Here is a 13,185-nt window from a genome sequence, read left to right as displayed (position 1 = left end):
GAGGAACTCCCGAGTTCCGTGGTTCTAGCATGGTCGCTTTAAATAATTATACTTGGCTTAACTAATTCGAGATGTTTTATGTTCTAGAGAAATTTATGCACTTTTGCCTTAAGGCCGCTTTTGATTTCTTGATTATTTGTAGCTAATGGAATTATCTTAAAACGAATCACGCGTACGTGTATTCGATTTGCTTGGTGTGTCAGGAATCATGTCACGCGTACGTGTACACAATTAATAACACTTATATTATTAAGATGGTTTGATCAAGGTCGCACGAACGTGTACCTTGATTTATTTTTGGAATCATAATTATGTCACGCGAACGTGTACATAATTACGATAACAAATTTAAAACACGCCTAAAGCACTCTAACGGTGTTCATTATTCTTCCCAAATTTTGAGATTATTGTGAGGCCAAGAGCTTAGGGAAATATTTGCGGAAGAAGTGTATGATGCATTTATTTGAAATCATAAAACAACCATTTATATAATGTGATTGCCGTTTGCACATTAAAACTAAAGTTTCACTTCTTATCTAACAAGTAAATGAACCAATTTCGATAACTATGCTAGACTTGTGATTAAATCACGTCAAGTAACTAACAGGGATATGTTTAAACATTTAACAAACTTTTCTAACTTTATCTAGCCATCCACATAATTTTATAACTATGAGTTTTTGATTACAAAAGAAAAACATATACGAAATCTCCATAATTTCAACAACAGTGAAACAAAACAAGACAGTTGGGGGAACTAAGCAATGGAATGATATCACAGTCATAAAATATTCAACTAGACGAGAATAGAGCATGAAATTAACTAATATAACAACAATAAAAATAAATTGACCTTTTGATAAAAAATTATCTCCAAGAAAACGGTACAGCAACAGAGAAAAGCACCGACGTAGAGCCGATGACCAATGAATCGAACACCGAACCACGACCGAGACTCCAACGAAGGCGACAAAACTCGACGAACAGAGCTCTCCTCTCTTCTCTTTGTTCCCATCACTCTCTATGTTCTATTCTGCTTTTTCCATGAATAATGGGTGTATTTAAGATTAAGTTAGAGCCAAAGATAAAGATGGAGATTTTGCTTCTCAAAAATGGTCCCTCCTTTTTGTGAAGTGTGGATATTAGATATATAAATAGGTGTGTGCAGATGAGTGTGTGTGAGATCATGTGATTGAGGGGATGTGTGTGCAACGTGAGGAGTGGGATGTGTGTGCAACGTGTGTGAGTGGCATGAAGAATAGTGTGTGCAAGTGTGTAGTGCAGTGTAAAATTGGAGACACTGGGGTTGGGATTTATGTGAGGCTACGTGAGGTAATAGGTAGGTGATTTTGTTTTAATTGTAAAGTTTATTACTAAAATGTTTGAAAGTTATGGGAATTTAACTATATACATATATTTTTGTAAGTTTTCTTTTAGAAGTAAAATTTAATTAAAATATTGACACAAAAATATTAACCAACTAACTTTAGACTAAAAAAAAAACATAAGAAATCTAACTAATTATATATAATTTATATAATACTAAGAAAAATACATAGCTTACTCATTAAAATTCCAATTAAAAGAAACCATATATATATATAGAAATAAAATTTACACTCTAAGAATGTGAGTATTTTATATATATTCAAATAAAACCTATTAAGAGTGATAAAAGTTTAAACATTAAGATTAAATCTAAAAGAAATATTTACACTAAAATAGTATGAAATTCGGTGTGGTCAAAAATTAGTTGTTCACAGCATGCCCCTCTTTGCTTGGAAACAAGGAGAGTTTTCAGGCAAAGAAAATGAACAAGGTGACTGATTTTTGACCTCACTATTATTTGAAAAGAAAAAGAAGATAAAAGAAAAATATGTGACCGAGCCTTGATTTTAGGCAGCCTACATATCCCGGGTTGTAAGGGAATCAGGTCACGTGTAGTTCAAGTGAAAGAAGAGTGATGGAGTATTCTTAGAGGGAGAGTCGAGTGAAGTTCCGTCGAGGTTTCGGTCCGCGGTTCCTACTATTACATCAAAATGAAAAGAAAATTACATACTCTTGAAATCTAAGAGTTACAAAATTCCTATCAAATGCCATCTGGAGTCTTGTCTTGATTCTTGACTTACTTCTCCCAGTGACTTTGGATTGAAACTTGATGCTCTCGATTCAACAGACTATGAAATATTCTCCCAGGCTTGATTCTTGATCCGATGATGGGAAGAAAGATCTTGACCATATGTCTCTGCATGCATTACGCCAAAGCTAGTTGCGCCTGGTATTGAGATCAAACGTTCCACTTTCTCTGGAAAGAACTGAAATCTTATTTTTGCACATCAAATCCGTGCTTTGCAGAAAAACCTACAAGCCAACACAAACAAACAAAACGAACAAAAATTTTCTGCCCTAGTTTGCACTAGGAAATTTTTGTGAGTTATTGAAAACACATGAAACTATCTTTGCTATTGCAGAATAAAGAATTAAAAAAACATGCGTTTTTTTAAATAATAGGGGATGGCGTACCCTGTGTTAACAAGAAGGAAGGCAACCAGGGGATGTAGTACCCTGTGTTGATGATATGATAAGGCTCGTGGCACTCTGAGATTCTACTAGGGGATGTCGTACCCTATGTAGGTAGAAAGTAATGCGACCAAGGGATGTAGTACCATGTGTCGGCAATAAGATGAGGCTTGTGGCACTCTGAGATGCTACTAGGGAATGTTGTACCCTATGTTTGCAATAAGAAGTGCAACCAGGGGATGTAGTACCCTGTGTTGGCAATAAGATGAGGCTCGTGGCACTCTGAAATGCAACTAGGGGATGTCGTACCCTATGTTGGCAAAAAGTGATGCAGCCAGGGGATGTAGTACCCTGTGTTGGCAATAAGACGAGGCTCGTGGCACTCTGAAATGCTACTAGCGGATGTCGTACCCTATGTAGAAAATAAGTGCAACCAGGGGATGTAGTACCCTGTGTTGGCAATAAGGTGAAGTTGTTGGCTCTCTAAGATTCTATTAGGGAATGTCGTACCCTGTGTAGTCAGAAAATGATGCTACTAGGGAATGCCGTACCCTATGTTAGCAATAAATTAGGCTCTTGTCTCTCTAAGATTCTACTAGAGAATGTCGTACCCTATGTAGGTAGAAAGTAATGCAGACAGGGGATGTAGTACCCTGTGTTGAAGATAAGGTATTAGTTCCCTATAATGAAACTAAAAATAAAATAATTACATGTATATTGAAAAAAAATCAAGGATTTGAGAACTTCACTGGGTGGTGTTCGTCTTTTTACGAGCTGTTTCCTAAAATTGTTCTGTTCCTGTTCTGAACAAAGAAAGATTCGTTTGTTTTAAAATGGTGGTCGGTTTGTGGCCTTGATTATTTTAGTCTCTTGATCTCGGCTCATCTTTTTTAATGATTTCAACTGCAATTGGTTATTTTTTGAATACCAATTTCATTTCTGACCCCAGAGAACCTTTGGCTTTCCCAAACTTTACCATGGAGGTACTTAACCTTTTTCAACTTTATTTTGCCTTTGTGGGCATTTCACTTTTGACTTCTTTCAAAGTTTTTCATTTCAAAGCATCGGCCAATCATGGACAGTCGGGGTCGACTTGATGCCTTTGTCGAGGCTGGGCGCCTTTTGAATATATCAGCTCGCTTCAAACGAGAACCCTATAAATCGGTCTTGCCATCTTTTCTTTGCTTTATTTTTGGAACAAAGTTAGACCGAATGGGATTGAAAGAAAAAAAACAAACAATGGAATAGAGAATGAGTTTAAAACAAGAGGTTTCCCTTTCGGGGAAAAGAAATACGGACCTATCTGGGAGTACATGCAGACTTCAATGAACATGACATGCCTTTTGGACTGGATGCCTGATCTGTATAAACCGTCCGATTCTCAGAAACTCATCACAATTTTTGACTTGAAAGCGGGAAACCTTGATCATGATTGTGCTGATGGTATGACTGCGTGGATCCTCTTTTCGATCAACAGTGCCCTTTGCGGGTTTTCACTAGCTGATCTCTCTCATTTCTCTTCTCGCCATCATCTCATAGTGCCCTTTGCGGGTTTTCGCTAATAAGACTCTCTCATTATTATTTTCTCTACTCACCATCGCCCTACAGTGCCCATGAGGGTTTTCACCAATAGGACTCTCTTATTTTATTTCTCTCATTTGGTTGCATCTGATCCAAGTAACATATCCACCAACTCTTGAACATTCTCGCTGATTGATCGGAAGGACTTGAAATGATTTGGGTAAAAAGAATTTGGACTGAATTACAACTTTGGAACCTTTCGAGCAAAACAATTGCCGAAATATTATAATATCTACCCCAGTTTCACATTTTGGGAAATTTGGATTTTTATTTTGGTGTGACTGAACCTCAGAGAGAGGATGCCTACCTATCCTTTCGGAATCAAGTCGAACGTAGTTCAGGGAACTTTAGTTTTTGATTTTCTTTTGTTTTTTTGTTTTCATTTTTTTTGTTTTTTTTCTCTTTCTTTTCTTTGTTATTTTTTAATAATAACTTCCAGATTCCAAAGAGGGTAATCAAAGAGAGGGAACCGGCTCAAAGGGTTTGCAAAAGGATTAATAGTGTTTGGGTAGTGAGAAAGAAAGCCTCCGTCATGTCAATCAGAGAATGTTAAACCAAGTCATGAGACATAGTAACTTTTTACTGCGTCTGTATTGACTATTGTCTCGAGGACATTTCCTTTGGTGTCTCCCAAATACAACGTACCTATGCAATACTCTTGTTACAATGTATGGACCTTTGTAATTTGGAGCAAATGTTTCCTTAGCTTCTTCATGGTGCGGGAGAATATGTCTCAGGACGAGTTGTCCCACTTCAAATTTCTTGGGACGTACTTTTTATTGTAAGCATGGGCCATTCTTTGTTGTACAACTGCCCATGGTAGCCTCCGGCCAATCACTTTCCAACAATCAAAGATAATGTTTCAATCGGGTCTTGACTCAATCTTCATCAGCGATCGCGGCTTCAACAATGATCCGAAGAGAAGGAATCTCATTTTCGTTTCAATTCTTTGTTTATTTTCTTACAAGCCTTATCTTCAACACATTATTCTTCTTGGTTCATTATTTCGAAATCTGACAGCGTTTTAGGATCTGGGCATGAAGTCCGCAAGCATGTCATGTTATTAAAATCTGCATTTACAGAACTTGAAAAGAGAATAATAAAGGTGACAAGATTAAGAAAAGAGACATTCATGGATGATGAAATATTGATTTCATTTATTTGAATATATTAAAAAAAGATAGAAGGGTTTAAATCAAAATGTAAGACAGTAAAGTAAAAATATTTGGATGACACACTGAAATAACTCGAAAGGCAGAAAAGATAGCAAGACCAGCTACCGAGACTCCCGTCTGATAGGAAAAGTTTCTGGGTTGGCGCCCGTTTTTTGTTTCTCTTCTGCCGCGGCAATGACTACTATGGCTTTCAATGCTGGATCAAATTCCCCATCATCAAATCATCCCGAGCATGCAGTGTCCTATTGCTCAAATCTGGTAAAGTCAACCCCACATTTGCCTTCATTTTTTATTTTTCACTGTCAACTTGCCTACTTGCCTTTTCGTGACCTTGGATAAACAACAATGGTGCTTTTTCCATTTGTTGAGAAGATGCTTTTACTTCCAAGGGATCTTGGATTGTTTGCGTGACTCGCCATTGCAAACCAACAAACCGACCACTTTTAACTAGCTTTTATTTCAAAACAACAAGCATGCTAGAATAAACACTCTCTCTTCTTCTTCTTTTTTTTCTTTTTTTTTTCTTTTTTTTACCACTTTATTCTCTCTCTCTTTTTTTTTCTTTTTTTTTCAAAATGATTCGATCGAACCTAATGTAGGTTGTCTACGTATCATGCGGAGACATGAATCAGATCTTGCGTAGTTCAGGAAGATCAAGAATAAAATGAATAAACTAACTCTTTTTTTTTACTTTTTTAAAAAAAAAATTCTAATCGTAAAAGCTCCTAACAAGAAAAATATTTTTGTACTTTTAATTCTCTATCCCTTTATTTTTTATTCAAAATTTTTGAAAAAAAGACTTTCAAACAAGAAAGAAAATACTTTTGGATTTCCATTTTTAGTAATTTTCGAAATAAAGAAATATTTTTTTGGATTTTGATTTTTTTTTTGAATTTTTGGAAGAAATACTTCTAAAAAAGGTGGAATTATTTTTGGATTTTTTAATTTGATGTCTTAAAGAAAGAATTCTAAAGAAGGAATTAAAGGAGAATATTTTTTTTTGGATTTTTAAAAATTGGGGGCCGGATCCGATGAAGGTTGCCTACGTATCTCACATCCGGTGAGAATCAGACCCGCGTAGTTCAGTTAAAATAACTAAAGAAAACTATTTTGAAAATTGTAATTTTACATACCAGAACCCTTCAAAATTTTATATAAGAAAACATATATTTTATGAAAACTTGGAGGAAATTTTCTCTTTCTCTCTCCTCTGTTCAATCAATCTATCTTAAAGCTGGTCAACATTTGAGTAAAGCCTACCATATAGCGCAGAAAATTGAACATGAAAATTGGTTCCTGTCCGAGACGGGCCCGGCTCCTGTGCCGAGTCCCGCTAAGTCCAATGCACATGATGCAAATAAAGCGTAGCTTACTAGGGATATTCATTGCTTGTGGCTTGTACTCTAAGTTTTCAAATCCTAAAGGAGATGGTATCTAGACCTGGCTTACCCGGGTGGACAACCCGAGCCGAGGAGCGTCAAGCGACACCAGTAGTAGAACAACACTGGCTAGCTAACGGCTCTCCCGCCTAATCATGTGTAACTAAATCCTTCACCAGAAGCTGGTAGGCTAACTGGCTTTATCTCAAGACAGAAATTTTGTGATGCCGGTAGGCAAACACAACATAACTACCTATCAGAAGACTCAGAGGGGTGCGAGAGAGGATACAATTTATATCACAGTTCAAATAAATATTGAAGCGGTAAATAAGCGACAAATAGTACATTAGGCTCCCAAACACAATAATGTCCAAAACATGATAAAAGCCAAACAAGAATCAATATACAAAGCTCGAATTCTTATTAGTTAATCCCCAGTGGAGTCACCATAGCTGTCACACCTCTTTTTTCTCCCACAACCCTATTACGAGGTTGAGTTAGAAGAGTTTTTCCAATTAAAGTGACGTTTTAAAAAGGGGTTATTTATTATTTGGAGTCGCGCACTTGGAAATGAGTTTTGGTGTTCCAAGTCACATTTAATTTGAATCCCCTTTCAAAAGGAAGGTTTGACTCTTATTTCATGGTCTATGAAAACAGAAGACTGAGTAAGGAATTCTGTTGACCGAGGGGAAGGTGTAAGGCACCCCTCGAGTCCCGTGGTTCTAGCACGGTCGCTTTATTGACTAATGTAAGGCTTAAATTAATTTTTAGCTATTCTTATATTTTATTGATTACCGCTTAATTAGTTATTATATTTTTATTAATTGTGTTCACCCAGATGCGGTACACATACAAGGTACTTCTTTGATATTAAATATTAAACCAAGGTACGAAATGTACACATAGTTATATCATAATTATTTTAAATTTAAAGCCATCGAGACGCGGAATGCGTACATGATCCTTTTATTAATTAAGCATATTAATCCAAGGTTCGGGTATGAACACGTAAGCTAATATTTAAAATGTGTCTAAAATGTCGATATTTGTTTCCACAATGACATAGAAACAAAGAGACTACGCCCTGGTTTTCGTTCATAAAATTTTGTCGCAGCTTGCGAATTGTTTTTATTTTTATTTTATTTTTTAAAATTGGAGTTTTCATATTCTTTAGAAAAGCTTTTAATTTCAATTCTATTTGTTGCAGAAACTGTTTGCAGAAGTTGTATGTTACAGTATTATTTAAAAAAAAAATCTTCTACCCATAAACATACACAAATCTTTGGAAAAAGAACTTCAACAACAAAAATAAATTTCTAAAAAAAAAGATTAAATCCTAAATTCCAATATTTTTAAAGAAGAAACCAGACAACTTTGTCACCAGAAGATAATTCTTTAAAATGATGATCAGAAGTAGATACGTAAAATTGAAGCAAAGAATGTATCTTTTCTCTTTCGTTTCTTTTCCTTTCGTTGATTATTTTCATTAATGAAATTAATTAAACAATGAATTTAACTACAATAATTTCCAAATAGAAATTAATTCCATATAAGTTTTGGCTTAGATTAGATGATCACATGCTTCATATCAACAATGAATCAAACTACAAATATAACTTAAATATGAAATTGAATAGAAAAAGTAATGAAGCATTCAGTTGCTAAACTTTTCAAGTTACATTAAGAAAACATGGATCTCATGCTATTATATGGATTTACTAAGAAGATTCGAGTGTTACCTTTTTGCGAAAATTTCACTCAGTAATCGACTTAATCTACTAATTATCAAACTTCTAGAACCCGCAAACTCGAAAATACGAACGAAATTCCGAACTCCGCCTTCAGATTCAATAACTTAGCCAAACATTTTTTTTCTTTTTTCGTTCTCTGCCCTTTCCTTCTCCTATCTCCTCCCTTTTGTGAAGTGTGGATATTAGATATATAAATAGGTGTGTGCAGATGAGTGTGTGTGAGATCATGTGATTGAGGGGATGTGTGTGCAACGTGAGGAGTGGAAATGAAGTCTTTAATGTTAGTAGTATAACATCCCGTACTTTAGTACTAGGATGAGTCATAGTATCCATATGAGATTAAAAGGGATTAAAGTCATTCATGAGGTTATAGAGGATTTGTGCGATGTTATTGAAAGACCCCGTAAGTTTAACAACCTTGATACCGTTAGATACATTTTGATATGGTACCATAATTTTTCCTAAAAATATTTTTATAGTATTACTTTAGGATGAGGATTTGTGGAGAATTACAAGGTGGCTAGGATGTCACCACGTGGCGACATAGTAAGGAGCAACAAGTGACTAATACAAGTTATCATGGAGGTGGCATCTTTATAGCTAATTAGGAAATTGTGGATAAGTATTGCTAGTAGTAGAACTAGATAAATATTAGGTAGAATAAAGGGGTGGATACGTGTACAAATTAGGTGAGGTTATGGAATGGGTGTCTAATTTTATTAGATGACCATGTGTCATAAATTAGGAAAGAGTGGAGGGGGGGAGGATCCCATGTGTAGTTGTGGGAGACAATATTCAGTGACTAAGCACTACTAGAGGTAAAGGTGGCATTCCTATAAATGGTGACTCTTGGTTTATGTGGCTAGGTGGCATCTTTAGGGGATTTTTGGACATAACCAATCCACAAAAGTGGGGCCCACAACCCACAATTACAAGAGATCTTCCAACATTATTAAGTGAGATGTATTTACATNAGTTTAAACATTAAGATTAAATCTAAAAGAAATATTTACACTAAAATAGTATGAAATTCGGTGTGGTCAAAAATTAGTTGTTCACACCATCATACCTCCCTTTTTTGGTACACAGTGAACTGGGCTAACCCAATTGCTATCAGAGATGGGGAATATGATTCCCGCATCTAACCACTTGATCACTTCTTTCTTCACTACTTCCTTCATGTTGGGGTTCAGCCTTCTTTGATGTTCTCTGGAAGGTTTGTGCCCATCTTCCAATAAAATCTTATGCATACAGAAGGCCGGGTTGATCCCCTTTATGTCTGCAATGGTCCACCCAATTGCAGTCTTGCACTCAGTCAGTACCTGCAAAAGTTGTTCTGCCTGCACATCTAATAAACTAGATGAGATAATAACGGGTAGAGTTGAGTAAGGTCCTAAGAATGCATACCTGAGATGAGATGGAAGTGGTTTTAGTTCCAACTTTGGTGGTTCTTCTATTGATGGCTTAGCTGGAGGAGTTTTTCTTTCCTCTAAGTGCAAAGGCTCAAATTCGAGCTCCCTTCTCCAAAAACCTTGTCCTTCAAGAGCAATTACCCCATCTGCTAAGTCTTCACCATTAGTTTCATCTAGGTTCATGAGACAGGCTTCTAGAAGATCTTTAATGTTCAATGCCTCATCATCCTTCTCCAAAACTACATCCACCGCATCTATTAGAGAGCAATTAGCAAATTCACTTGGTCTCCGCATAGATTTCTGCACATTGAATGTTATCTCTTCATCGTTTAATCTCATCTTGAGCTTTCCAGTTTTACAATCAATTAAAGCTCTCCCAATGGCCAAGGATGCTCTTCCCAAAATTATGGGAATTTCCTCGTCAACCCAACAGTCAAGGATGACAAAATCTGTTGGGAACACAAACCTCCCAACATGTACCAATACATCATCTAGAATCCCAGAGGGCCTCTTCATTGTTCGGTCAGCCAGCTGTAGTGACATAGATGTGGGTCTAGCTCTTCCAATGCCTAGCCTTTTGTAGATAGCCAAGGGCATAAGGTTTATGCTTGCTCCCAGATCACACAGTGCCTTAGCAAATGCAAAGTTGCCTATTGTGCAAGGGATTGTGAAACTTCCTGGGTCAGACAGCTTCTCAGCTATGGGTCTCGTCACAACAACACTGCACGTCTGAGTCAGTGTAACTGTGGCCAAGTCTTGAAAGTCGAACTTGCGGGACATAAAGTCCTTCATCATCTTCGCATAACCAGGCATCTCCTTTAAAGCATCAATCAATGGAATGTTTACCTGAATTTGCTTCAACATGTCCAAGAATTTCTTGTACCGCTCATCTTTCTGATATTTGGCCAATCTATGTGGGAATGGTGCTGGAGGTCGCTTCTTCCCTGTGATTAGATTTTTCTCTTGTTCAGGCACTGCTTCTATTGTCGGTTCCGGTGCAACCTCGGTATCTTTCACAACCTCTTCTTCTTTGTTGGTGTTCTCTTGTGCATGTTGTACCGTCACCTCAATTAACCCTGATGAATCATCTACCTCAATGGGTACTGGCACTATCATAGTCGGTCTACTTTTGCGAGCAATTTCTTGCTCCAGATCTAAGTCTCTACCACTTCGGAGACTCACTGCCATCAGTTGCTTCGGGCCCTGCTCTTTTGGGTTGATTTGGGTGTCTGCAGGTAACATCCCATGGGGACGATTATTTAGGGCCATAGAAATCTGTCCTAATTGGATCTCAATATTCTTTATCGCTGATTCATGTGAGTCTACTCTGCCAGTTAGCTTTCCATTGGACCCAATCAGTTGTTGCATCATTCCCTCAAGTTTAGCAAACCCATCTTCGTGTCTCATCGTCTGTTGTTGTTGAGGTTGTTGATAAGTCTATTGCTGATTATGCTAGTTATAACCCTGTTGCCTTTGGTAAGGCACCACTTGAACCTGTGGTCGCATAGCCCTAAGATTATTGTTGTTGTTGTACTGCTGCTGAGCTGGTCTATATTGTTGATTCTACTGACCCCAATTCCGACCACCTTGCCTCTGACCTCCATAGTTGGCCACATAATTCATGTTCTCCTGATATTGTTGGTTATCACCTTCAGCACTCAACGAGCAGGCATATGGTTGATTAATTCATGATGTACATAAACCCCCATTAGTTGCATCAACTATGTGTACCTGCTGCTTTTGGCCGGATTCATCCACCTTTTTAGTGAGGATGCTCATTTGTGTCAGTAGAGTGGCCATATTTTCAGCTATGGAGTTAGTCGGGTCTAAAGCCACTGAGTGAACCACATGAGTGATTGGAGCGTTTCTTGTCGTCCATCCTGAGTTTTGTGCCATCTTGTCAAGTAGGATCTTGCTTTCTCTGAATGTTTTGCTCAAAAATGCTCCACTTGCTGAAGCATCAACATTGGCTTTCAAACTATCTACCAACCCCATGTAAAATCTCTGCCCCAACATCTGCTCCAGAATACCATGATGTGGACACGTAACCAGCAGACCCTTGAATCTATCCCACGTTTCTTGTAACGTCTCTGTTGGTTTCTTTTCAAAGCTCAATATCTCATCAATTTGTTGAGCAGTCTTGTTTGGTGGGTGAAATTTGTTCAAAAATTGCTTGACTAATTCCTCCCAAGTAGTGATAGAGTTTATGGGAAGTGAATTAAGCCAAGTCTGAGCCTCTCCCGTCACTGAGAATGGAAACAACAACAGTCGTATTGCTTCCGGTGTCACATTATGTTGCCTCTGTGTGACACATATTGACATGAAATTTTTCAGATGCTACTGAGGATCTTCAACATATGACCCAGAGAACAGTCCCTTGTTCTGCAACAAATGTAGCATGTTATTTGTGATTTGGAATGAATCTGCTTGTATCTGAGGGACTACAGTGGCAGTTGCTAAGTTGTCAGCGGTGGGTTGCGCCTAGTTATACAGTGTTGCTTCTGGCACAAGAGGTACCACACCCTGATTGTTTGGGTCAATCTCGTTGTTTTTGTTGTTTAGATGATCGTCTTCCATGTCTGGTTCGATTTGCTCTGATGAGTTCTGTTGTGGTTTGCCGTTCTTGTTTGCACGATTTAATGCCTTGAAAACTTTCTTAGGATCCGATAATGCTTCAAACAACTCACCAGTTCTTGAGGAGTTTCTAGGCATGCACCTGTAACACCCAAGACTCACAAACGTTAGAATTCCAATGATCAGTTTAAATTGAAGAAAATTGACTACACTAAGAATTTTTGCACTTCTTTTAACTGCAATCAATAACACCGTTAACTCCCCGGCAATGGCGCCAAAATTTAATCACGCCCAACTATGCCCTATAAAAAGGACAAGCGGTCGCTGCAAATATATTCCGGTCAATAAGTCCGGTGTCGAATCCCACAGGGAATTAACCTATCAATCACAGCTATAGGACTCACAGAAATTCACGTATTCAATCTTCAGAGATATTTAAGTAACATATTGTATGTTTATTAACAAATTATTACGTACTGAAAATGCAGTAATTAAGAACTATATGGTTTGTAAGCAAGAATGGGAATGATCTAAGGTTCTGATTTCCCCTATTGTCGGAATTTTTTCCGCTATGTTTGCTATAAATTTGCCTAAGTCTTCTCTATCGATCATGAGTACTCTGGCTGTCGTAACTCTCTCCCAAGTAATTACAAAAATATACTAGACATATTCTCCCGAATTACGCTAGCTAACTTTAACTACAGCTCACTTAGATCGCACCCAAGGTTTCGTTATCCCTAATCCCACCTTTAAACCCTTCGTATTAATCCCTCATATACGTTAGGAGTGATGA

At 37.4% G+C, this 13,185-nt stretch overlaps 1 protein-coding gene across 1 annotated transcript; it reads right to left on the bottom strand.

Annotated features, from left to right (window-relative positions):
* On the bottom strand, window positions 2,324–11,225 carry LOC109224384. The gene is made up of 3 exons (XM_019388963.1): window positions 10,702–11,225; window positions 9,938–10,392; window positions 2,324–2,361 (listed from the first exon to the last, which is right to left on the bottom strand). Exons 1-3 carry the CDS (start codon window positions 11,223–11,225, stop codon window positions 2,324–2,326), a joined length of 1,017 nt encoding a protein of 338 aa, XP_019244508.1.

This window comes from Nicotiana attenuata, chromosome 3, assembly GCF_001879085.1.
Source record: "Nicotiana attenuata strain UT chromosome 3, NIATTr2, whole genome shotgun sequence".
NCBI lineage: Eukaryota > Viridiplantae > Streptophyta > Magnoliopsida > Solanales > Solanaceae > Nicotiana > Nicotiana attenuata.
This window is presented reverse-complemented; position numbering and strand designations above follow the sequence as displayed.